The 27,570-nt window shown below is 47.1% G+C and overlaps 1 protein-coding gene across 1 annotated transcript in view; it reads right to left on the reverse strand.

Moving 5' to 3' along the window:
• Window positions 1–25,530, reverse strand: part of LOC143332148 (cysteine-rich motor neuron 1 protein) — a 31,211-nt gene extending 5,681 nt beyond the window's left edge. The window contains exons 1-11 of the mRNA XM_076749438.1: window positions 24,890–25,530; window positions 20,988–21,149; window positions 20,486–20,659; window positions 12,944–13,186; window positions 9,401–9,580; window positions 7,129–7,332; window positions 6,073–6,201; window positions 5,574–5,727; window positions 3,140–3,261; window positions 1,589–1,807; window positions 238–453 (exon numbers count right to left, since the gene is read on the reverse strand). Of these exons, the coding sequence (XP_076605553.1) occupies window positions 238–453; window positions 1,589–1,807; window positions 3,140–3,261; window positions 5,574–5,727; window positions 6,073–6,201; window positions 7,129–7,332; window positions 9,401–9,580; window positions 12,944–13,186; window positions 20,486–20,659; window positions 20,988–21,149; window positions 24,890–25,187 (2,101 nt within the window). The 5' untranslated portion in view covers window positions 25,188–25,530. The remainder of the gene's footprint in view (window positions 1–237; window positions 454–1,588; window positions 1,808–3,139; window positions 3,262–5,573; window positions 5,728–6,072; window positions 6,202–7,128; window positions 7,333–9,400; window positions 9,581–12,943; window positions 13,187–20,485; window positions 20,660–20,987; window positions 21,150–24,889) is intronic.
• Between the last annotated feature and the right edge of the window lie 2,040 nt (window positions 25,531–27,570).

Consider the following 27,570-nt stretch of genomic DNA (forward strand, 5'->3'; position numbering starts at 1 on the left):
GTGCTGCTGCCTGCCTGGAGGATCACTATGTAAACCCAACCGGTCTTGGCTGGTTTCTTTATGAGTCTGTGTGCCTGACATAAAACTGAGTGCAACATGCAAGACCTTCTATAACCACATGCTGATAGCACATCCAAAGCAGCTTTCCACTTCTCTACCCACTACACTTCTGACGCCCCCTGCATGTTTGTCTGAAATGACCCCGGCTTCCCTGCACCCTGGCCTTTTTCCTATTACCTGGGCATACGTGGCAACAGGTGTCCTTGTTCCTGATTGGTGTCTGGCAGAGAGCCGGGGGACACACTTCAGTGTCGCACAGGACACGTCCTTTCCTGCAGGTGCAGCGTGTGCACTCGTCCAGGTTCCAAGTCTCCCCCTCCACATAAAACTCCCCCCCAGGTGCTCGGCACACCACCATGTCCATCCCCTCTGGCTGACCGCTGCCTGACTCATCTGCAGTAACGGAGGAGGGAAGAAAAGAAAGGAAACAGTCATGTTTGTGTTCTGCTATCAAATTCACATTCTGGTCTGTGCCAAACAAACATCCATTCAGCCCGTCACAATAACTGCAACATGATGCAGGGAAGAGATCTTGAGAGAGTAAACAGAGTCATAGTTTACTAGAGTGAGGATGCATGGGAGGCCACAATCCATTAAAAAGAAGTCTTGGGCAGTGTAGGGTGGTGTCCAAGATGTGTTGTGACACAAGTTTAGTTGGAAACATCTTTCTGTCCAGCAGAGTAACAGACATCTGCAAAGAGTTAGCCTGTTGTCCCCTGACTGCAAAGTGTGTGTAGCTTCTGAAAGCGGTAGACATTCTTTCACTCCTAAATATTTGAACAGCCAACTGAGTCACTCCTCCATAAATATCCCGCATGAGTTGGAGGGTTGTGGATAAAAAACGTGTGGGTGTGGATCGGTGTGCCTTCCATTTTTAGAGAAACAGACAGAGACTGTGTGTTTGAGCGTTTCACTGGTCAGCAAGTCTAAGGCCATAGCTAATGATACAAAGCTCTCACTTCAATGAGCCGTGAGGGGACTGTATGCTGGGTGGTGCCAGAACTCTGTGTGTGTGTGTGTGTGTGTGTGTGTGTGTGTGCGTGTGTGCACATGCATGCATATGTGTTACTGCAACACAATTCATTCATTTGAAACATGAAGCAGTCACCTTGATTCAGAGTATCACCAACTGCTTCATGAGAATTTTCAAGAGGTAAAACTGCACATCAATCAGTCAATCTGACTTCAACTGATCTTAGCCATAATTTCTGTTGGCTTCTGTATGTGCATGTGTATTCTTTATACACACTGTATGTGCTGAATGCTGACAACTGAGAACAAAGTTGCTGCAATGACATCATGAAAGTGACGAAGCCTGTAACGTTGACAATAAATGAACCAGGAAATCAGTCTGTGAACCTTGATGGATGTTTTCAACTGACAGCGATTATTTTCTCCTCCAATCAAGTTAAGATAATCTGAGGGTTTGTTTAAAGCCGTCTGACTATATGATGGGTTCCTTGCCTAATAAGTATTATCTTTTAAAACTGGGTATAAAATAAAGTCACGTTAAAGCGGAGAGACGTACCCTCACATGTAGGGCAACACTGGTCAGGCCTCACAACTGGATGAGAGCAGCTGGGCACGGGGCAGGATATGAGAACACACATCTCCCGTCCAGAGTGGCAGTAGCAGTCACGACAACCGTCGTGCCAGCCGTCACCTTCCTCATATCGGTGCCCATTGGAGGTGAGGCAGTAGCTGGGCATCGGCGCCGGGGCAGTGGTGCTCGGGACATGGCCACTTTCTAAAGACACAAACATGAAAGGAACAGACTTCACTGGGTGACAAACGGCTTGTAGAATAGCTGTGCAAAAACAGCACCTTCGCTTTGTCTGGCAGGGAACCTGGGAAATTCACCGTGGAAATTTCATTAAGTACATTTACGATTTACAGTAAAAAGGGTCAGTATTATTGTCTTGGGTCCAATTTCATTAGAGGCCTAATGTGAGAGCTAAGTGGTTGTGGTTCCATCGAATGGAACATCCACCAACAGGCGTTTGATCTTCCTTAATTGCATATTTGTGTCCCAATAGTCAATTCGTAATTCAGCCACAAATAAAGGTAATGAATTTCCCACAATTTTTGTCAACTGACATAAAAATTAAACGGGAAACACTGCCAGTAACTCTGCCCCGGCATGTGTTAAACTCAGCAGGGCTGTTCAAGCTTGCAGGGATCCAGTGGGATCTGGAACAAAGCTGAACACAGTGAACTGTGCGACGTTGCAGAGTTCAGGCAGATGTTTCAGTGTCTATTCTCTTTTATGCAAAACTTGCAAAAAATGTACCTCCAAAAAAAGTTTCCTATCCCTAAATATTTTAACAGCCCACAGAGAGATAAGAGTTTGAAAATCAGGTAAGCAGCAGTTTATTTGCAGCAGGTCCTGCTCTGTGTGTGTGTGTGTGTGTGTGTGTCGCTCTGTTTGTGGAGACGAGGAGCCAGCTGTACTGATCACCTCACCATACAGGAAAACCAAAAGTATTTTTGAGACTGAAATATTTATAATAAAGCCAAACTGGCAAAATAAACACATCACATAAAATGTGGCGGAGCATAAATATGGCATCTGCATACTTGCTTTAAACTTAGGGCTTGAGGGAATCTAATTAGAGTTGGACACACAGCCCCTGGATGAAGCTAAAAAAGGAGCAAAACAAACACACATAAAAAGTCTCCACTGTAGAGCACCAGAGGGTCACAGGAAATCAAAGCTGCAGCTTAGTGGCACAAACTCAACTCTGCTAACAGAGCTCCTCTATCTGCTTCCATTCCCTGCCCTTTATGCTGGTTACAGTCAAGACCTTGTGGTGGAAATATGTACCAGGAGGTCACTATTGATATATAACTCTTAAAGGACAAGTGTGGTAGCTATCTGCAGCTAGATGCCACTAAACCCTACACACCGGACCTTTAAGAGGCAACTATATTGGTATATCACAAAATCCTCCTTCCTCGTCCTGTGAATCGTCCCTCAAATACTGTCATGTTATTGCTATTGAGGTGTCATTCTGTCATAAGTAAAGGACTGTTGCCCAGCATTTTGCAGCAGGTGACGTCTGCACCAGAGCTTGGTTACCTTTACACATGCAGATGGAGCAGCCCTTCCTGTTCTGACGATAGCCGTCGCTGCAGTGTTTGTCACAGGTGAAGGGAGGACACTTGACGCAGCGACACATCTCGCAGCCATGCTTGTTCCTCCTGCGGGGCAACAAAGAATACACACTGAGGATATCTCCAAGATGAAGAGGAGGACTGAGTGAAACCCAGATGCTAAAGTCTGCTATAATCAACATCTGGACCTGCTTTCCCCTCTTTATATTAGCTGCCCTTAAAGAAGGCCAAATAAAAGGCCAACACACGAGCTCCCTGTGGTTTGCACATCATACCAACCCAAACACTCTGGATGAAGCAATCTAAAGCCAATTCAGATGCTTTCAATTCCCCCTGTTGCCATCCTTATTGCTCCAAAAGCCTTTGGCGGACATACAGGAGCAGCGGCCAGGCAAGAGCTACTGTAGGCATGTTTACTGGGAGCACAGGAAAAGAGAGCGATATGGCCCGCTGAGGGTCAGGTATAAACTGTCGGATGACTTTTAAATGTAGTGACAATTTAACTAAACTGGCCAGAAGCGAAACAGGGGTTCAGTTGTCAGAACAAAGCAGCAATAAAGGCATATCCTCACAGACAGAGACAGAGGAGCAGCATGAGGTGCAGAAGCTGCAGAGGCTGGAAATAGGCCGGTTGGATCCAATTATCTGCCTAATAAAACATGGATGAGCTGCAGGTTGATAAATTGTCAAAACCCAGATGAAAGAATGACCTGTATCTACACTTCTCTCATTACAGACTCCCTCTCTACCCCTCCCTGTCTGTAACCTTCTGTCAACCCGCCAGCCTCCCTCTCGTCTCTCCCTCAAGGTAAGTGATGATACCTATTTTATGAAGCCGTGGCCTCATTAGGCCCGGGTAATTACTCGATTAATCTTCATCTGCCAGGGCAGCGTGAGTAAAAGAATTCCTCGAACCCATGGATGGGTGCTGGGTCCCATAAAGAGGACAGAGCATGTCAGGCTCAGCAAACAGAGCACCCTATCTATGCTGAAACAGCAATAACAGCTATTGAAACAACATAGTGAGGGTTTGGCCAGTGCCTCACTGTACAAATACAGAGACAGAGAGTGCTGCGACCTTAGAGCAAGGCTTTGTTTAAAGATGGTGTGTGGAATGCCAAGCAGTGCTTTGGGCTCCAGGGGGATAGAGGGGCTTGGGGAGGCACTGGAGGCCCCGGCCCTGGGACTGCTGGCTCGGCACAATTTCCAGTGTGCCGCAACTGCGATGGCCAGAAAAATGCCATTCGTGACCTGTGAGGTCACAGTGGTGATTTTGAGCTATGAAGGATGGAAAACGCAACTTTGCTCGTAAGAACTCCCCTGAGAACGTCCTTCATCTGGACTGTTAACACGAGAGGGGAGTGTTCGACACATGGTTATACATAGTTTACAAGGTTTACATTCGTCCTGCTTTGGAGGCCTGGTCCTTCAGTTTGGGATATGTACATTACAGTACACACAGGATGTCATCCATACAAGAAGTATAAACACAGAGATCCTTTGTGCCTTTTGTTTCTTTGTGGTCGCTGCCTGTGTGAGAAGACAGATCTGCATTGTGAGGCTGGCAAGATCTCAGAGGATTTCAGACTTCTGAGGGTAGACCTAAACAGCTGCTTATGAAGGATAAAGCCAGGACTTCCTGCTCTTCTTTTCCCCTCAGGGTCCCCCTCCTCTGCTCTTCTCTCCGCTGCTCTCCTCTCCTCTCCTCTCTGCTCCTCTCCTCCTTCTCTGCAGACATATCGGGCCCATCTTGATCCGCGGCTCCACAGAGCATGGTTGAGATACCAGAAGAATCCCAACTGTATACGTTTCATAAAGGCAGCTTTTGTCCTGATGTGTTTTTGATCGTTGTTTTGAGACGGAACGATGATTTATGAAATGAGAGTGGTGCCCGGGGACCAAGCGTCCCGGTAGAGAGCACTTCCAGATGTTTGATTGGGTTAAATGGGATTAGGAGGAAAGGAGTTGCAGGGGGCTCAGAGTTCTTGCGAGGACCTCACAGTGAATGACTCACTCACAAGCATGCACACACATACTCACACACAGACTTAGAGACCTGGGACTGGCCACCAAGGTAGGCCCTTTGATCTCAGATGCTAAACTACTGTGTTGCTGCAACAGCCTGTTCTACTTCCTTTTTACCAGCAACAAATTAGCACTGGCCTCTGCTGGGCATCACTTGAAAAAATGACTTTAAGACACAAACATTTTCTCAAGGGTAAAATCACTGGAATAAAGAGACGAGTCACCAGCATAACAGAATTTCCAGTGGACTGCACAGTTTCCTCACATGTCTGCATATCACTGACAGCCACAGATGCCTTTAAACAGGCTGAAAACACGGATGATAAATGAGTGTCGGTGGATGAGAAACCCAAAGGCTCACTGGGTGCACTTACACATATCCATAGGGGCAGGTCTTCGTGCAGGTCAAAGGTCGGCACTTGGGCGTGGGGATGCTGCACTCGCACACCTCACAGCCAAAATCATCCCTCTCGTATCCCATTGGGCATCGCAGGGAACAGTATTTTCCCAGGTCAGGGCAGGAGTCATCTGAAAGAGTTGAGGGAGAGGTCATCTGATCACAGGCACAACAATCCATCAAAGGCATGAGCTGCTAAGGAGCTGCTCACAGGAACATTCCTGTGACAGAGAACCTTGCAAAGACTGCATACATGGACACAAATAAGTTGTCACGAATACCAACACATCTTTGCTGCTGTCAAAAGCCAGTGGTCGCCAAATTTGTTTGACATCAGCGTGAGCAAACAGGTAAATACAGCGTTGTATGTCCACCATTTTCAAAACTGCGAGAAGCAGCATGTCAGCTTCTGCAAACCAGTCCCTGAGCTGCTTTAACCCTTCAGGTTCAACAGAAAGTGAGGAAAAGGAACTTACTATTGAGACACTGGCAGAGCAGACATCCATTTTTGTCTTGCTGGAAGCCATAGGGGCAGTCATTGCCTGACAGGGAGCAGTTTTCCAGGGGAGGACACAGCATGGGGCTAACTGTTTCATAGGAAGGCTCTGGAGAACAAAGACATAATGGAGGGTAAGAACTGTGCATGAGAGCAGCAGCATTCAAAGTATACAACACAGAACAGGCCGTGATTCCTTTTATGAATCTCATTCTGTTTTTTTTTATTTTTTTTTTTTATATGTGTGCTCGGATCCCCTCAGGTGTAATACCTCATCTATGCTTTCTGTGCCAACTGTAATAGCTACCTATTAACACTGCTCTTATTTTGGAGTAAACAGTGATTACAGATAAATGTAGAGCAATTACACAAGGGTGGGTCACACTGTGAGGGGTATTATACCTCTCGGTCTTATTGTGTGGAACTGTCTACCATTAATAAGTTGAATGCATCTAAAGTGCATGTTTTAGTTCAAGGACTAGCAGCGAAGATCACAGAGTGGCCCCTGGACTGAAGTCAGACTCTAGCACTGCCCAGACGCTCTTGAATCAGGTCCAGCTTTATTGTGAAGCCACAATGAATGAGCACAGTTTGGAACAACACACACACACACACACACACACACACACACACACACACACACACCATAGCTTTTCCCGTCAAGCGTCTCTCGCCACGTTCAGTGGGAGGAGCAGCCCAATGAGCTGTAACTAATTACGCTCACAAAAAAAGGGATCCACTTCAATTATGCAGCCTCCTGCTTTAAAAGCACGGCGCAGCCTCACACGCACAGGTGGGTCTCATTTTGGCGGGCAACGGTAATAAAGGAACACAAAGAACCCTGCCGCTTGAAGAATGCTCCCTGGCCTCAACTTTAATGAGCCCACGCCGACATGGCCTCTGTAGCAAAGCTGCGGGGACATGGGAGCCTCCTACATGTGGTATGTGGGCTAATGTGCACCTCGATATACACTAGATACGACAAAGGCGTAAGACAAGTGCTCTTTGGTTGGGAGACTGACACAGCTCTCTGTACCTTCACAGAAGGGACAGCACTCTCCGGGGATCTTGACGGGGTTCTGGCAGCTCTGCTTGCAGGCCATGGCCGTGCAGTGCGGCTCTCCGTCCACACACTGGCAGAAGGTGCAGTCATCCTCCTTCCACTGCTCCTCGTGGGCTCGCAGCTTATTATTCACCCAGCAGCTGGCCTTGGTGCTGTCCATCGACAGTAACTCCACGTCTGACAGGAGAGAACATAGATTATGAGTCAAGGGACAAAGTGAGAGAGGAGGAGGAAGCTTTGATATGATTCTCAGCAGAGACACACGTGTGGTTTAGTTTGGCGACCATGAATGGAATTTACAGCCAAAGCTACAGTCCAGTGTGCCTTCCACTACATCCTCTACTGCAATTGAATTGACAGGAGACAGAGTGAGAGCAGAGCTGAAGGAAGCAGGATACTCCACGAGGGAGCTAACAAGATATGGAAATTGGCTTATCACCAAGTCCTATGGAGTGAACACTGTTGAATTTGGCTCTGCAACAACAGACAAAGGGATTTAAGTTGACATGAGATGGATGAGTTTTGTGTTGCTGAGTCATCCCACTGAAAACACAGCAAGGATAATGACTTTCATTACCAGTGGTCCCCACAGTGTCCACACACCTTTTGGCTGGGAGCTTGAAGTCAGGCATGTGAGTTTCAGCTGTGACCCCTCACGTCAGTGGCGAGGTCACTGTTTGATAAGTTTCACTCCAAATCAAAGAAAGCATTAGATCTGCAGCCATTCGTCTGAAGGAGGAACCATAAAGTTTGGGGCAATTTCTGCTCAGCTTGAGGTGAAGTATGATGCCCGAGCCAAGCTCTGAAAGTATTTTTTACATTTACTATAAACAGTTTTGTTGTTTTTTTTTCACTGTTTATTGGTAACAGGGGCCAGTTTGAAGGTGGTCTCAGTATGTTCTCTGAGTGTCAGTGTGAAACAAGGGTGTGCTCATATTTCTGTGTTTGTGTGTTTGGTGTGGTTTACTGAATGTGTGTCAGAGGGAGAGAGGGCGTACTGTATGCTGTGCACAGGAGTCCCATTTGCCCTCTCAGAGCCCAGCTGAGTTTTAGCTGCTGAGGTTCCGTCCATCTGGCTGTGATTAACCTGAACGGGATCTCTTTTTCTCTGCCCTGTTCTCTCTCACTGTGCACACCTCACACATGCTGTACCATGACCCTTACAATGAAACTTTTAAGGGTCACACCAGAACATTTCAATTTCATGAAACCGTGGGAATCATGAATCATTTGGTTTTCTTGTTCCCAACACTGGTGAAGCTCCAGAAATCCCTGAAGCCTACACTTCCCATAATGCAACACAATAGCATCTTTTGTGTCTTAAAATTGTCTCCAACTGCAAAACAAGAACTGCTTTCTGCACTGGAAACTGCACAGTGCAGTGATAACTCTCTGCAGGTTTATCTTTATAAGCGACCCCTTTCACATTACAGTCATTTGTTTTACTGTTAATATAGAAATATTAATTAGTGCATCTTGAAGTGCAACCATAGGTAATCTTAAATACACCTCTTAATCCAGATTAAGAGTACTACAGACAGTGTTCTCCACAGTGAACCATGCAGTAAGTGAAAGCAGCTTTCCATAAGAAAAAGATGAAAGCATTCCATACCATCTACAAGCCTGCATATTCCAGGTGCACTTCCAGCACTTCCCTAACACGATCTCCTGTGCAGTCTTACTCTTTGTCCTCTTCACTCTGTCATGATCCCGATCAACTCTAGCCGAGCAGGCAGAGGCCAACCTGGCTGCCATATTCATGGACTGTAATGTGTTTGCCATATGCGCTGCTACCCCGTTTTTTAACAGTCTCAGGTGCACATCAGAGCTCCCTACCTGGATGGAACACATGTGTTTTTGCAAGTGGGTACCGCCCCCACGCCATTAAGCCAGAGGAGCTATTACGAAGCCAAACTGTACACTCAGAGAGGGTTTTTACGTTCATAAGGCTCCCCAGTGGAAATGAATCTCCACCTGGCTCTATGGTGCACCTCTTGTATGCCAGGTATGTTAACAACTGGAAGCTGGTTATATGAGGAAGCCATTAAGGTAGGGTCACTGGAGGTAAATGTCAGGCAAGGTTTTGATTTTGATATCGCCTCTACCTCTCCTCCATCAGCTTTCTACTCTGCCAGCTGGCCACATAGGCCTTCTCATCATCACCAGTGGCTTAAACCTCCAAAACACAAGCGTAAATCAGAATCTCCCAATATTAATCATGTTCAGCACAGATAAATAGACGTACCTAAGCAGACAGGGCAGCACTCGCCCTCAGGAATGTAGAAGTTTTCACAGTCCAGCTCAGCGCACTCTGCCTTGGAGCAGAAGGAGATTCCACCCCGGCACTGACACAGCCAGCAGGGGTCCATGCGGTACACCTCTCCCTCGGAAAACTCCTTCCCATTGTGGACGCACTTGGGAGAGACTATAGAGAAGAAGGAGGAAAAGAAAAATCAGACAGATGCTGTCTGAATGATAATGCTTAACACACTCTGAGGCTGAGGAACGGGGCACTGTGCTCTGTCAGGTGTCCATCACACTCGGCAAAGATTTACCAAAAAAAAATTTCTCCTCATGACTATATGACAGGGAAAAAAATGCAGATTTTAATCACAAATGACAGGCTTGATCAGTGAGACATCTACTCGTTTTCTGCTAATGACCGAAATGTTTGTCTGAGCTGAACGGGGCTGAGGGAGATACTGACAGCTGAGGTTAAGCCCGTGGGGGGGAATGGCATTTATTAGACAATGAAGCCAAGTCCATAAGGAGGAATTTCACAGGGATCTATCAAGTCTTGAAAAGACGTTGGACTCTTGCACTGCCAAATAAAAGAAAACAGGAGTGGGTCTGAGGCTTTGGCAGAATCTGGGCTCGGGGTGCTGGTGGCAGCAGGAGTGAATCAATGCTCTGGTCTGCCTTTCCAAAAAGCATGCAAGCACTTAGAACCTCTTTTAGCTGTGTTTTCTCTACTATGAAATAAAATGAGGTATGGCACTGTTGGAAAACCAAGGTCTGCTCTTGTGTGTGGACAGTGGGCCCAGTAAAGTGAGAACATGTATAGTAAAAGCACTTAAAGTGTCTGAATCCATGCATGAATATGTGTGTTTGTATAACTAGAAAGAAAAAAACAAAAACAAAACAGTTGCATCCTCAGTTGCAATTTCCACAAAATGAACGATTAATCACTGAAAATTAATGCTGGTTATAGCCGAAGGAACAGGAAGATTACAACATGACATCTCAATGGTAATGCTAGATTACGCGTTCAAATGTACCACAGCGGTCTGGGTGACTCATCGTTCAAAGATCTTTAGCAACCACACCGTAACTTTTCATCAAACACACTCCGACATGAGGGAAGCGAGGCAATGTGGTTATGTAAGAGAGTCTCCAGAATCATAGAGGAGCAGCTCCACCAGTTAGGCGAGTAAATGTATTGCACAGATGCAAGCAGATGTGGGGCCAGCGGTTTTTATAAATGAGAGTGGCAGTTACGGCGGCATCTGTACGCCATACCTTTCAGTGCAGACTCAAAGTGTCTGCGCCGATGACCCCATGCCTCCCGACAACCAGCACTGCACTCTAATACAAAGCAGGTGGGCCAACTGAGTTGAAAGTAGAGCCATCTTTTATTCTCTTCCCTGCCATCATTCTGTTCCATTCTGTCTGCCCTTTCCTTTCTCTCTCAATCTGTCTCTCTCTCTCTCTCTCTCTCAGTATTCCTGTAGTCCCGCTTTGCGTGCAGCAAAACCAAGCAGAGAAAATGCAATAAGTGCTTTAGCTGGCCGAAATCAAAAGGCACGGCAACGTTTTTTAACGCTCACAGAAGCAATAGGAAGTCACATGAGGGGATGCTCACATGTGATTTCCGCAGTGTTTGTTAATGGTAATCCCTGAAACAACTTGCGGCACAGACTCTAAATTCCAGTCATGCTTTGTGATGTTCAGTCTTCTCTAAATTGACGTGAGGGCTGGATGTGGAGATGGACGGGCCATAAAACACCGACCCTGAGCGTGTCTAAATCATCCATAATGGACTGTCATACTGGTGCTTCTTGTGGTTTTCAGGCACATAAAGAAAAACCAGTGTGGAAAACTTTTCTCAGGGAAGATTGACGATGGGGTTTATTAGACTCAAGTTTGCAGTGACACTTCTGATCAGTTCAGAATATCAAATGACAATGTGGAAATAGAAGTTATGTTACTTATGTCACCAGCATAACCACTCATGGGTTTCTGAGAACACGGCTGTTGCGTGTTTAGAACAACTCAAGCTGCGCTCCCTGAGAACCATTAGTGTGTTGATCTCAGTGTTGCTGCTTAGCGCCAGTGTAAATCACAAAAGGAACATGAGCAACCCTGACTTTACGCTGCATCCAGGGGGATGTACGCAGAGTATGTGCCAGCTAAAGTGTTGATAAACAGCAGACCACAGCTAAACAGGATCAAACAGGATTATCTGTAACATCAGATGACATCAGGTCAGGACGGTGCTGCCAGGTTTGGATTGCCACCCAGTTACAGCCATTCACCAGCCAACAGTGGAAAGAGTCTATCGTCGACGGAGGCCAAAACACACAGGTGGGATTTATTGTCACTGCACACACTGACCCTGACAAAATATGAGCCCTCAGCCAAGTGGGCAATGGAAACAAATTCATCAGTCCAAGCCAGACACTCAGAGACAATGGGGGGCCGTGCTAAAGTGTGTTCCATTAGAGAATAGGTACGGTATTTGAAAGCAACTTTGACTTTATATGTATACAGTATTTGTAGCCAGTGCTTTGGGGGCCTCTGCTGAACTGGGGAGGTGACTAGGGGGCCCAGTGTGTGTCCTTGTCCATGTCCCTGTCTGTGGAGCTTTCTGACACGGCGCGCAGTCATGCAGGCCTAACGGACGGTAGGGGCAGCACAAAAGGCATCAAGCCCCAGGCCCAAAGAGCAGCAGACACTTGTTATCAAAACACTGATCCCATGGCCCCCACGGCTGCCATTCAGCCCCCGCCGGCCTGCCGGACTCGATTACCCTCCCCACTGGCAGACTGGAGCACATAAAAAGCATTCCCATCAATGAACTGTTGAACCTTTTCCCTTTGGACGTGTGACCAGACAGGAACCCTTTGACACTGCACTTCTGTTGAGCAAATTCGTAGCCTAAGCACTTTTCTGGTCACTGGGCTCGTTAAATCCATTAATTCCGGGACACGGCACTCATTTATGCATGTGGAGGGGCCAGAATGGGAATTTGTTCTGTTGGTAAAACAGCGAATATTTGTTGGGAGCACAGAGTAAACAGACCAATACCACAAGTCCCCTCCCTGCCTTCCTGACTCTCCTGGCTGCCTCTGGGCCACGTCAGAGAGCACTGAGGTCTCTCTATATGTGATGGACATCGGCTCTCTCTCACTTTTCTTGCCTTGCATTTCCCCTGTCTTTTTCTCACCAGGTAAGAAAATGGCACACGAGTATACCACAGGTCCATTATATTTAATATCCCCACGGGCCATAGAAATATTGGTGGATACACCCCTGAAAAATGTCTTTGAACCACGCTCTTAACCCTGGGAGGTAACGGCCCAGTCTGATAAACAGCCCAACAGTAATTATCCAATCAGCAACTTTCCTTTTCATCTGTGGACGTTTAGTCAGCAGGGAGGAAAGCCTTACTCTGAGGAAAATAATTGCTTCCTCAAAGGCGATGAATCTCACACCAACTGTGCCACTGCTACTGCCGGTGGGAGGCCAATCGAGACAGATCGTGTAGTGTGCAGTGCAGTGTAATCACCTTTCTGGCATTCAAAGACATCACAGCAGTCTCCTGGCTGGCCGCTGGCCTGGCTGAGCGGCACGGCGCGCTGTCCGCTCGGACACTGGAGCTTGTGGCAGGCACGGAGGTCACAAGTGCACTGGGGTGGTACAGAGGGGCAGCAACCAGCAGGGGGCGTGTAACTCTTGGTGAGGACTGAGCCCTTGGGACAGGAGGGCACTTGCAGAGTGGGACACATCACCCCGGCACACCTCAGCTCCACTGGAACACACAGACGCATGTGTTATGATACAGGCATGAATGTAGCATACAGCATATGCAAACAAAAGCAGTGACAGCTTTGGCATCTTTTTAATTTTTCCTCTTGAGACATTTTGCAACCGTCATCAACTGCTCTACACTCTGACAGAGCCCATACTGTTCTCCTCGAGGAAGGAGGTGTTTTCCTGTACTTGCAGGTGTGTGTGTGTGTGTGTGTGTTCATATGTGTGTGAGGGCTGCCTCCTTGTAGGGTCAGTTAAGCCACTTTAGAAGAGTGCTACTCGTGTTACGGTCTAAAAGCTGGGTTCACACAGTCACCCAACACAAACTTGGTGCACAGTCATCAGATCCTCACTGCAGTCCGTGACAGCTTCACAGCATCCTGTCAGAGAAGTGAGAGTGGCGCTCTAGACACGACAGGGCTCTGTGCACATCCTGTCTACGGGCCCCTGATCCCACCCAGCCTGGCTCGACTGAATCACAATCCAAACAGCCCCTCACGCTCTAAAACCAGTCATTAATAGCAGCCAACCTTCAACAGAGCTTCTCTTCTTGCCAGTATAGAATCTCCCTTCCCCTTAGCATACCAGGATGTGTTCGTCTATTCATTTGGAAGAGCCAACATAATAGCTCTGATACCCCTTGTTAGGGGGGAGCGGGGTGCAGGGGTACTGGAAATCTCAGCTAGGGGCTCAGGGGTGTATTTTGGAGCCTGTTCAGGAAAAGAAAAGTGGAGCGCCCCTCTGTACAGACATTGTATGAGAACAGAAGCTACCTTACAAAGATTGGATTACCCAAACCAAAGGGACGTGTTTATTTTGGTTCTCAGTGTCACTGTAATGTATACAGTGCAGGCAGAGGAGTGGGGAGAGCAGACTCGAGTCCTGTCCTATAATTGTCAATCACTCAGTAATTTCCCAGATCCCCTGCTGAAAGCACAGTAAATACTCACTTTGCAGCACTTTGGCAGCAGAGAAGAAGAGTGGAAGGACGGCATTAACTAGCACAGAGATTATGGATGAAAATGAGGAAAATCTGGTAATTGCACATCTAGTTTAAATCATCACTGACAGTTAAAGGAAGAAAAGTGTCAACAAATGACTGCCTTATACGAAAGTTACATTAAGAGGATTATGATTTAGCTAGTAGAAATACTTGACAATCTTTGCATACATATGGTTTTTGAGGAGAGGGAATGACACAGGCTGAGATTGCGTAACTGCACTTAGGGTTTTGGTAGTGTTTCCAGAAGCTGCGTTCTGCTGATGGTCTTCCCAGATTGGCTCCACAATGCAACACGAGTCTCTCGGAGGATGTGCCTCATCCTTGACATTTGAAGACCTGTAAGTGGATCCCTCTGGGTTTCGCCACAACCGGTGAGCAGTTCGGGGCCCAGACTTCTGCTCCCCTGATAATGGCTCTGAACCAGTCCTCAACTCCACAGCCGGACCTCTGAATCATACTGTCAAGCAGCTCTTTCAGATGAACCCTTTGGTCTGATCTGAGGCTCTGCTGGCATTGCGGTTGGAGGAGACGGGCCGTAAGACTGCCACTGCTGTATTCTGGTGGGTGGGGGTAACATTTCTGACAGATGAAATTGAGGATAAGGGAAACGTTGAATTTTTCAGGCTCCAGATAAATAGAGCTGGAGTGTGAGGTATCTGTACTGTACTGTTTACTCAAGCAACCTGGGAACAGTGAGGACCGCCACAAAGCTCTCATTGATAAACTTCGTAACTGAATAGTGTCACAGAAAATGAGGGGAAAACCCCTGAATTAAGGGAGGCGAACCCTTTTAACGGTTTTTGGCCTAATTCCTATGCTGGAGTTAAATAAACTTCAGTTGGAAAGGCTGATTGGAGAATGTTTTACTTACAATAAAGTCTAATGCAGTCTGCTGCTGCTCAGTTGAAGACTGGTTTTGCATATGAAAACCTCACACTGTTTAAAGCCATAGAAAATACCCTGGGACGATCTTGCACAACGTGCTGCACTGAAAAACACTTTCTGTGTATTGTATGTGTCCCAGAGAAGGCTGATTACTCTTTCAGTTGTGATAATGGCTGGGGTTAGAGTGCGCTGGGAAAAGCAGCTGGCAGACATACCATTGTCATTCAAATGAATAGAATTGTATCCATCCATGGAAATGGTCCAACCCTTGCAGGTCCAATTAATATAATTTTCTTGCTGCGGCATTTATAAGCACAATAGGCAGACAGAGAGGATGGAAAAAGTCAGCAGCAAATGGATTTTATCCTGTGCTGTTTGTGTTCTATCTCTGAGCATAAATGGCTGTAATTAGTGAGTCAGCAACCACTGAACCAATCTTCGTATCACAATGGTGGCCATACTCCAGCATGCACAAACACAAAACGCCTGATTTGGTATGCTTGATAAATTCTCTCTGCAGATTAGGCAACATGTGCTCTTGTGCGACTGTAAGATAGCAAAGAATGGAAAACCTTTGACCTGCAATAATATACAGCGTCAAACACACACACAAACACACCTGACGCTGGTCTGGAAGAGGTGGGATACGGAAATTGCTTCATTACCACAGAATAGCCTCTTTTGTTAACAATGCATATTTCTGGCATCTCAGCAGCTCATTGAAGAAAGAAAAACACCTCCTATCTAAATGGGTTTTTCTTCTCTTGAAGGCCGGGTACAAGGAGCACAGTCTTTCCCCGAACCAGAGCGGCTCGGCCAGGCAGAGGAGGCTGTGTTGACAGCCTGAGTTTACTCATGGAAAAAGCGCACAATGTGAGTTCTGTTCACCGACTGACTTTGGAAGCAAGTCAGCGGAGAACAAAGCTGTCTCAGTCCAGCTGCCCTCCGTGGGTTTCTGGTCTGTCCTCAGGTTTTATAAAGTTGCTCCGCAAAGGGACACATCAGGGCCGTCTCTCACCTAAAGCTGTGGGGGCCTGGCCCGGTGCCCACCTGCAGTTACAGCTGAGAAAGTCAGCATTGTTCACTGTGTATCAGCGTGTGTGAGTATACGTGTGTGGACCGCGGATCAGGTCTGGGAGGGGGTCCAGGCCAAAAGGCACAGACAGGGTCATGGGGAAGAAACACTTGGTGGGAACTTCACACCACGGTCAGAAGCTTGAGTCGGCAGGCCTGATTCTGCCGCCTGCACGCTTTGCTCTCTTGCTAAATATTTGCATTTGAAAAACGTGATCTCAGTGGCCGAAGTGACACCGCTGCAGCTGTGAATGAGCATGTTTGGGTGAGGTAATGAGAATGTCCACATGTAGGTGCACATTTGCACAAAGATTTTTCATGCATGTGTTTGCGTGTGTGCAAAGCAAGTGTACATAACATGTGTGCATTCCACTGAAACACACCCTTTCCTTGCCGTCAGATGGCCTACAAGATTAGACCAATGATGAAGAGTTTGCAGGACCTGTATCTGGCTGAAGGGCCTGATCCTCCAAGAGATCAGCACCATGTATGGTCTATCGTTCTATCTACCGTAAAATGCATATGAAAAGGGTGAGCATACTCTGCTCCAGGGTGCTACACATAAAGCACTAGGAAACAAAACTGAACAGTTGTCACGTGTACTGTCGCTCAGAGGACACAATACTGAAGAAAATAACTCAGCCCTCATCTGTAGCAAATATAGAAAAGGCCTCTATGTGGGGCTCAGGGTGTGGACAGATGTTGAATAAATTGTGGAAGAGCCAGTTATTGATGGATTTTGGCCATATGGATCGGTTCCCTTTCAGGGAAAAAGGGGAAAAAAATGTCTGGTGATAGGACAAATGTGCCTAACAATAACTGGAGCTGGCTTAGGCTGCAGCCTGGGAGTCTTTGATTTGATAATGGTTATGGTGGGGTCAATGAGCTGAGGCTCTAGGTCCAGATTCAGTGAATGGAGTGAGGGTTAGAGCTGGACATGCAGGAATGGTCTACGACTTCATGTGAGTGTGTGTCTTGGCTTTTCCTGCTGGCTGGTTTGGTTTGCGGCTGACCATGAGTAGAGAGTGGGCTGACTGCAATCCCAACATGCCTTTAAGGGAAGTTCTTTGTCTCAATCGCCACACAAGAGTTTTGTTTCCTCTTTGAAATCACTCCTCACACACATACAAATGCTCACACACTGGGCAACGAGCAGCTTGCAGGGCACAGCGAGGGCCACAGCTTCCGCAGACAGCACACAAACACACAGCGCTGAGACGTCTCACGCCCCTGCCAGCCGGTGGCGGTCTGGCTCGGCCAGTAATAGCTCTGCCACAAAGAGGCTGCAGCCAAGCAGAACTAACAGTCCTTTCAGAAGGGCAGAGAGAGGCAGGATGGAGGTGGCATAGGTGGGCAAGTAAATTTGTGGGAGCAAGGTCAGTTTGTGCCATGGCATCATTGTGGGCACCGCTTCCCCGTCTGATGAACCGCTCGTGAACTTCCACGTGCCTGTGAGGGCCAGTTTTCCTCTACGCTCTCCCCATTATTAGTCCACTAGAGCAAGTAAGTGGACAACCTGCCTCGCCATAGCTTGGGTTTTCACTATTTCTGAGCAAATGTTAGTATTAAGTGATGCCAGTTGTATGAATCACCTAAACACTCTGCTGACTGATGTGGCTGGTTCCTGTCAGTGAGCGGCAGCAGGGGAGTTCCTCTAAAATAGCAGTTAGGAGCCTTATCATGAATGAAATATGTAAACCATCCTGGAGTGTAAAATTACCAAACACCACCCTCCGAAGACCCCGGGGCCTGTGCTTGACACAAATACCTCAACAAACCGGCATGTTGTGATTTCCTATCTTCCTGCGTCTGCCTTCCCCCTCCTTCTCCCACACTTATCACATCCTCTTTTCCTGACATGTGGGTAATACGTCTGGCACACCATGGTGCTTCTGATTGAACGTCTGCAGCCAAATTACATCAGTGGCTTGCATACCAGCAGAGAACAGGATCCCACTGAAACTACAAGAGGAGACAAGGGGTGAATGAACAGCGACTGTGTCTAAAAGATGTTGAGTTTTCACAGATCGCAGTGAGTCACAGCGGAGGGATGAACTGACGAGACCACTGAGTGCGTCAGGCGGAAAGTGAGAGGCCAAACCGTTACCATGTGTGAGCGTCTCAAAAAGTGAATCTACGTTCCAGCTGATTCTTGACGTGTTTGGGACACAAGTTCTGCTTTCATGTCCCAGAGCATGTGAAGACAAGGCCGTGCCTTGGCAGCAGGTTCACAGGACACATTCGCTGTCACACACAAGCAGGGCATGCTAACACAGATCTTAATAACTGCTTGTGTCAGGACAACATGGGGTTGATGAATGGAGTCACTACGGAGTCCAACAGGACTGAGCGAATAAGATCCTAACCACAGAGTCCCGGTCTGGTCGCAGAGGAAGCTCTTCCTGATGACAGACAAAGGAAAATCTCTCCCGAGACATCCACACAAACAAGATAATTATCACACGCAGACACATGTGTGCATCTTTCCACATGCACATGCTTACTTGCAGACATAACAGACACACACATCCTGGTCTCTTACTTAATGAGGGGCCATCAGAAGGGTGGGTGTGTGTTGCAGTGAGAACTCATAAGCTGCTGAAAAATGTTGTTTACAGTTTTCACTGGTTTAAACTGTCATCCGTTGGGCTCAGGCGTTTTGAGATGAAGGAGGTACAAAACAGAGGAGCTGATCTTTCATTTTAGCACTAGATTTCAATGATACGTCTAAACAACATGATGTTTGATGAGCAAACTTCCTTTGGGATTTACTAAATGGCTCAAGACATAACCTCTGTGTTATTTGCAGACTAAATAACCATAATAATATTTCCATGGCTCGTTCCTGGAGCTGGCCTTCATCTGAAATGTCAGCAAATTGCAAAGAGAGCAACACGTGTGATAAAAACACAAGCAGACACAGTCACATGCTTCGGACATAATCTGTTTTCCACAGCACCAAACTGGTTTTCTTCAGGTTTGCAGTCCGGCTTTCCAGTTTCCGGGCTTTGAAAAGCTTGTTCACTAAGATGAGGTTTACCCAACATGCGCAGAGGTTCAGTGAGTGCACTCAGTGGCAGTCCTGTCCAATTTTGCAAATGTCACTCAGGAGGCAGCCGCCGCTTAGTGCCTGCCTATCTACCAGACAACTCGCAATCCAAATGAGGAAACTAAACCCTCCGTGCCAATAACATTTTTCACCTAGAAGTGTCAATCAGGGAGGCTGCTAAGTGTGGAGGCAAACACACATTCTTGTATTCTCTCACACCAATCAGTGGATTCTCTTTTATCCCTCCCACACAAGGCAGACATTCATCAACTCTATTCATTGACACCTGACACCCGAGTCCTTCACCTGATGATCTCCAACCCTTCATATTTCAATCATCACTCTCAGGAACGCCTTCTCTTGAAAGGATGGAGATTTTTTTTCTGTTTTTCAGTATTGCTCTCTTTTTTTCCCTCCTCCTTTTCCACCTTTACTTTACCCACTCTCTGAATGTAACATGGGAAGTGTTGTGCATTATGCTATCTGCCTGTTAAGCTCCAACAGGTAGTGTTTGATTGTGAGAGGGCATGAAGCTCCATGCAATTATTCAGGCTGACTGGTACAAAAGATTAAAGGCCCATTGTGCAGGATGAGCTCTATTGGTAGAAATGGAGAAGAATATTCCAATTATGGTGTAATTTGTTACCTTAAAATGAGCTCTTTATGTCTATAGAGGGTGAGGGTCCTCTTCCATGGAGACCAGGATATTGCACCACTGTGTTTGTACAGTAGCGCAGACCGAACAAACCGAACACTGGCTTTAAAAAGTGCATTTCGCATTTGTTCTGTTTTTAGCTGATGCTGTTGGGGAGGACTATTCATTTGGTTGCAATCTGCAACCTCACCACTAGAGGCCACTGAACCTTGCTTGGACCTTTTATGGTACGATCACACACGCAGTCTAAAGCACTTGAACTTTAAAGGGGCTCTTTGCTTAAAATCAAAGGTTACCATACTTAAGAGTCACAAGGTTTTCTTTGATCAGCACTAATATGCTTTCTTTCACACTTAATGAGTTAAGACATAAGGAATTCTGTGTTCCACTCAGAGGTGAATTTGTACAAGAAAAGGCCAAAAACTTTAGCAGGCAAAGCTGCAGCTCACTTTGTAACACTGTTTATATTAAGCATGGGCTGTTATGTAAAAGTAACTTTAAAGCTGCAGAATCTATTTCAGACTCAGGTATAAATCCCCACATCTTAACACGAAACAACCTGAGCTGAGTAAAGCTGCTGATCGGTAGCTGTGGGCTTGTCAGTTCCAGTTGCAGGTCATTTGAAGGTTACCTGCGGCTTCCTGGCACTGGCTGCGGTTGATGTAGGCGAAGTGGTGGTGGCAGCTCTGAGACTCACACACACAGCCCTCAGCGGTCAGGTTACACCCAGAGAACATGCAGGCCGGGTTGGATGGTCCCACATACTTCTCTCGGTGTCTTTCCCGGTGCTCGTGCCTGCGACCCTCTGAAATCCAGCCATGGACACACACACACGAACACACACACACACACACACACACACACACACACACACACACACACACACACACACACAAACCACAGTCATCAATGAGTCACAGACAATGGCACCACTCAGGGTGAGAGGGGAAGCATGAGACAAAGCCTTAGCATATGTGTCATCACTATGATATGTAAGTAGCATTAGTCACCTCAGAACCACATCTGTTATGGATTAGCTCCTCTCAATGGACAGCATTATTCCCTCTGACTTGGATTCTGCACTTGTGTGTGTGTGTGAGTGTGTGTGTGTGTGATGGAAGGATAGGGCTCACCTGTCTTGCTGGCCTTCATGCAGGTTTCTTGGTCTGGGTAGGTGAAAGAGCCCAAGCAGGAGTGACGGGCATCACACACACACTGACCTCCAGCTCTGTCGCAGCCTGTCATCAGCGGACAGCGCTCGTCCTCCAGGCCTGCCTCTGGATGGTCAGGGAGCACTGTGGGGACCAGCGGAGGGAAGAGAGGACATTAGGGAAAGAATAGAAATTTCTCACTTGTACTGGTTTGTCTTTTTTCCCATTTTGACTGGAAACAAAGAAACCTTAGACAGGGTGTAATCACAAGACAAAATGTGCCAGAAACTGAGATTTGTTTCCCGAAAGTGCAGAAGGGTTAGCCAGTTTACAGCTTCTGTTGCAACACATTGCCCTGGCACCACCATGACTGAAGTGACCACTGTATTTCTGGGCTGCGATCCCTCCTCCTGCCTCGTCGTGCCACACTACTTTAGCCATTGAGCCCATTTGTTTGCTTTTGTTCCACAGCATGGGGCCCTCCCAGGGTTTCCATCTCTGCTGGCTGCTGGACCGCCTCTTCTGCACCATGGCCACTTGCACCATACCCACAGATTGTTCCTTTGCCTAGTGAGCCTTACCCCTGAGAAGGCACCGTGAGGCTTGGCCCAACTTGGATGACACGTTATGATGTGTCTCGCTACTGCCATGTGAGCTGAGCAACTACCAAAACCCCAACGTACACATCACCCGTAGCGTTCCTTTCACATGCATGCATGAATACAAACACATATACATCCCCAAATTACCCTCCTTCACAGTTGTCCAAGCGTACTAAGAGTGGCAGCAGAGTAAACAGGATGAGACAAACTATAACACCGAGCAGCCCCTTCCCAAGCATTTAGCTCCCAGGCCTCAACCAACAGTGTGGAAGCGTGATTGGAGCTTATCATAATACTCTGGCTTTCTTCTCCAAACAGCTACAAACCAGAACAATGCACCAGAGGAAAAGGTGAAAAGGATTAACTATCCAGTACAAACACAGTACCTCATAGCGCTGCATATTTAGCAGACTACTGTAGCGATACAACCTGAAATAAAGCCGCTTCAAATTAAAATCCTTTTGATTCTCAGTTAGTGGTCAGAGAAATAACAATGAGATGACTCAACAAATACAATTCCAAAGCTTTGTTTCTAAATGCTGTAAATCATAATAAAACACATATGTTGATCCATATTAATTTAAAACAGATAGTCCTCTATGGGGTAAAGCCAGTCTTTTATTGAAATACTGTTAAAGGGAATCAGTGTGACTGCAGAGGAAAGTGTCCTTGCAAACACTTCCCTCAAGGTTGTGTGGATGACTCCTTGGTGACGGACGATGCTCGCAAGCACTCAGTAAACACCGGCCAGTGGAAGAGGTGAAGGTAATTCTACCTTTAACCTGAGCCAGCTTGTGCTCTTAATAGCTCTCCCAGACGGCCAGTGGGACTGGCAAAGCACAAGCAGCCTTTTCAATAAAGCACACCAAAACCTTCCCTGTGATTTCCTTTCACCTTAAAATGATCCTCAGCTCCACATTTTTTCCATCCCGAGGCTTTCCTGTGCCTGGGAGGGTATTTTCTTTTGAGGTGGTGGTGGCAGGGGTGCCTGTCTGTGTGGGGTGCTAAATCTGGCATGTAGAAAAAGTGAAACAATTAATGAAAGGCTGGATAATAACAACATTGTCTCTGACTGCTTTACCTCAGTCTGCCCAGTTTTTTCTAAGCTGGACTGCTTCAGCCCCCTTTAGCCTGACCCTGTTCTGGTCTGGCTTTGGTATCTATTATCTGGCCTGGCATGACTCTAGCCAAGGTCTATGGCTTCATCCCAAGGGGGATTCCTCTCTCGGCCGCTGAGACTGCTTGTCTTGGCATCCAGGGCCAGGATGGGAAAGCTGACCTCTAGAGGCCCTCTGGCTGATAGCGAGCTAAAAAGGAAATCTTTGAAACATTAGATAATACCAGAGGAAGGAGAAGAAGAAGGCATGCGAAGGAGTGCAGTGGACATAGCGTCCCTGGAAGACAGACATTCTGTTACATGGTATGTTAAGTGCCTCTGGAGCTTGGCGTGGGAGGACAGACACAAGAGGGCAATGAGAGAACATCAAACAAATCATTTAGCTACAACGACTGAATGATTTCACCTGACTGACGGGCTGATTGCTGAAGCATATATGATACGGTGGAAGCGCCTGATAAGAGCAGGTGCCTGTGACAGACTCAACCTGCAACATTTGATTCACCTTTTCAGATTGTTCTTGGAAAATACCTGATGAGATCTAATGGCAATGCAGTATAAATTTAAATACTTTAACAACAAGTGATTAAAGAGTGTGTGAGTGATGACCCATTATGGAGGTACACCTCTCACATAATATGCAACATGTCACCTGTGTTGTGAGGCTGTTGGTTCCCCACACTAACAGATTATGGCCACCCAGAAAATCAAACCTGTGTGCAGAAAAGCAGTGGATCAGAAAGCGGAAACATTTACTCCTTAGTCCTGATTGCGAGTCTAATCACTTTAAGACCCTTGCAGCTTGAGGAGGGAAATCAGGGATCAGCCTCCAGCAGCCTGCCTACTGTGGCCCCTGAAAACATACTGGGAGGTGTTGACTTACCCCCACCTAGACCCTTTGGGATATTGAGATTGTGTGTACGTGCCTCTGATTTAGAGGTCAGCAGTGTACTCTGAGGCCCCTGGAGCCACAGGACCAGGGGCACGACTCAATCAGGGGAGCCATTAGGTCTCCCACTGCTTCCAAAGCTGTTAATTTGCAGAGGAGATGTCCTCCAGACGCCAGCCTAACCTGCACATGAGGCACAATCAGCAGCAGTGTCTCCTGGGATGGCCTGGGGCTTGAGACCCCTGGAAAAACCCTCTTGGAGCCCTGACTTAGACCACCCCACAGAAGGATGATGGGAGGGCAGGGTCAGGGGATCCAGACACCCACCGAGAGCTGCTTACTCTCTCCTGCAGTCCTGTCGGTCCCTTTCAATCATTCCAAAATAGACTGGACACAGTGCAGGTGAGGGGGGCCCGGGGGGTCCTCCAAATGGTTGCTTGTTCCTCAGGGGAAGGCCATTGCTACTTACTTCATTCACTGTGAGGAACCTGACACCCAACACATTTCTTTGAAGTTCAGAAAGTTGCTCAAATTGTGCGTAAAATGAGCACATCCGCGGTATAATAGCCCAGTACAGCAGTGCAGCACTTCACAAGATCGCACATGAAAGTGCGGTGGTGTCTTTTGCAATCGTACTGAAGCCTCTGGTGTCAACAATACACACACACACACACACACACACACACACACACACACACACACACACACAACTTGCAGCTTACTTATTTCCATTATAGTGTATTCCAATTTTAACACAAAACACTGTCAATACACAATTTTGCCATCACACAGATTCACTCACTCTGGTTTCATCTGAATTCACTGCCTTTTAAAACTAATAAATAAATAAAATAAACGTCTCTTTGAGTTGTAGAGCAAAGAGAACAGAACCTACCAAAGCTGAAGTGTAACCCTGTGCCAAATCACTGCTGCCAAACGTATTGTCACGCTTCTGAGAGGAGAGTGAATGAAGCTTTGAGGAGAAGAAAGAGCAGCTGAACATGACTCCTCTGCTGGCAGTCAAGAGCCCCTCAGACCTGAGGAGCTGCTCCAGGCAGCCACAGACAAGGCAAACACCGACACAGTCACTGCAGTCAGGACCTAACTGACATCTGAATAGTGATGCCCTCAAGCCAGTGAAAGGAAGGGGATGGCTGCCTAACACAAGAACTGACACTGTTCCCTTTGCGCACTGCTAAATAACTCTATAACAGCGTCTCCAGAGTGACACAACTTGTCTGATTTGATCAAAATGACACGACACGCTGCTACCCACCTTTACATACTCCAATTTCGGGGATCGCGGCTGCTCCGGTTGTGTTGAACGAGGCGCAGGTGAGCCCCAGGGCACAGTAGCCGTGCGCCCAGTCCTGTCCGCCGCAGGGCTCCCACTCCAGCCGGGTGCACTGGTCACAGCATCCGCACGGATCCCTGGCCAGGCTCCGGCCACCCTCGCAGCCGTGCGGGGCTTTGTAAGGACATGTCCGGAGGTCGCACGGCGCGCACTCATGAGCTGAGAGCGCCCGCACCAGAAAAAGGACATTCAATAACACCGCGGAGCACTTGCTGAACATGCTTCCAAATCCGTCTGTAAGTTTCCCAGAGAAACGCTCCGCTTCTGTCAGATGATAAACCTCATGAACGCACCACCGCCGGACGATTCGCTCCAAAGTTGCAGACTCTTCTTTAAAGTTTGCTGGTTACGTCTCCCCTCAGGCGTGCTGTTTATGACACAGCAGCTCACTTCAAAAGCAGGAAAAAAAATACCACGAGACTGGAGTGTGCGGATGCGTTTAAAGTGGCAGCGATATCCAAAGGCAAGAGGCTTGAAGGCGAGCAGGTAGGCGCGCGTCTCACAAGGACGTGAAGAAATCCCAGAGCGAGGCTGCGGACGTCCTCCGAGATTCGCTGCTGCTGTCAGCCACACACGACAACGCAATCTGACTCTTAAATTGACATAGAGGCATATAGAAATTAGCGGTGCACCCCTCCCCCTGACTGACACAAGCACCGACCAGTCACAGGGAGCGAAAGGAGGGAGGATTTGAACTGATTTATACCCGCTCGACAACTCGTTTCTGTGTTGCGCAATGATGCAACTTTAAATGTCTCAGAATGCTTTTTCGACTTCAGATCATGTAGATCGCTGCGATCTTGTGTCTTTCACGGCTATCTGCCTGGTTTCAAAAAGGAAAGAGTTGTTAAAATACTTGAAGTGAGAACAGCAAAAATCAGCTGTAGGCTGTTTTACTGTAGTAAAAGAATGAATGGCTCAACTTCAGTCCTTACAGCATTATGCGTTTTCAATCTATAACATATATGCGCACCAATAAAGGTGGTTAAACCACCTATAAAACCATGGCAATAAAATCAAACAGATATACACTACAGGACAATATAGAGCCCATGTACTCCCTCCCTCATTAAGATCATCTTTTACAGTATGTCACAGAGTGCATTTACCGTATAGCAGGCCTCACCAGCCCATTGTTCTTTATCTCTGTTCAACAATACAGCCATAAAGTCTGTCAAGGCCCTGTAGCCAAACATATCTGGCATTATCAAGGTCATATATCATTGCACAGCTTTACCTTTTGTGAGCGGATGAGTGTGCTCACTTGTGCTTGTAGGTGTCCGATTGTGTGTGTGCAGGTGTCTTTAGAGAGGTAAAAGGTCATGTGATGTTTGCTGAAACAGTGTTTGTGTGCTCACACTGGCAGATGGATGGTGTGTGTGTGTGTGGGCAGTGGGCACAGCTGGAGGTTAACGGTATCAGTGCCACTGAGACATTGAGGATCTAGAGAGAGGAAGCAATGCTTTTTAATGAAAAATGCAGATTGAAGCACTGCTGCACAAGTGAGCAAGAGCAGAGCAGACAGTTTTTCTCCCCCACAGTGACAGATCATTTAGTTTAGAACCAGTCGAGTATGATGGTAACACTTAAATCTGCTTTACGTGAATCTGGCTGCTCATAATAGTTGCTAATAATAGACATCACATATAAAAGTGTGCGTATGGTCTGATATTGTTGTTTTTTTTTTTTCACTGTCATCGGAAACATTTCCTCTTCAAACACCAATCAGATGCCATCCGGGATGATTTCCCCCCACAATGTCAACACACAACAGCACCTCCTTCATTTGCAACATCTGCCTGGAGCCACCCGCTCCAACACAAACACAACATCCAGGAAACCAGCCACACAGCACGCATAATCAGCCCTTGCAACACAACTCGGCTCTTGTCCTCCTGCTCCCTCTCCACCCTCTCTCGCTCCATCCCCTCCTTAAAGCTCTTGTCAAATGGGCCCGCTGACCGCTGGCCGGACACCCGCTGCTGGTTGACGACAGATCAGACCAGGACCTTAGAGGGCCTCGGTTTCCATTCACTTGCAGAGATTGTGGCCCAGCGGCACTGACCTATTTGCCTGGGTGATGGGCTTTCAAACAGGGCCAGCTGGCTACTCTCAGAGGCCTCTCATCCTGTTATCATGGACCAGGGGTTTGTTTTGGCCAACTGAAAGGTCACCATAGCACCTTCTGGTTCTCCTTCTATCTATCGTACCAGTAATTAGATGTATAAATAATATAGGGCATCAGAAATGGGGCATTTTTCATTCAGGGGTCAGTCGGGGCAGCAGTCAACAATACAATGACCAAACTAGAACACACCCTCGTTAGACTCACTCTGAGCATGTGTCCTGTGTCAAATGTTGCATGAATTTGGCATTTGGAAAAGTTCCCTTTTGTTCAATCTGGCGTCAAACAGCACAGTGAAACTATCCATCACTTATGCATTGTTTTTAACTCCAAAGAAGGGCTAAATGAGGCCCAAACAAAGTTAATTAGATTTGTTGAGTGCCATGTTCACTAAAACCAGAGCACGATCTGCTACACCGCGTGCCTGCGTGCTGGTAACTTTGCATGCGAGTCTGTGAATGGAGCGAACAAGGGGAAA

This window comes from Chaetodon auriga, chromosome 14 (assembly GCF_051107435.1).
Source record: "Chaetodon auriga isolate fChaAug3 chromosome 14, fChaAug3.hap1, whole genome shotgun sequence".
Lineage (NCBI taxonomy): Eukaryota > Metazoa > Chordata > Actinopteri > Chaetodontiformes > Chaetodontidae > Chaetodon > Chaetodon auriga.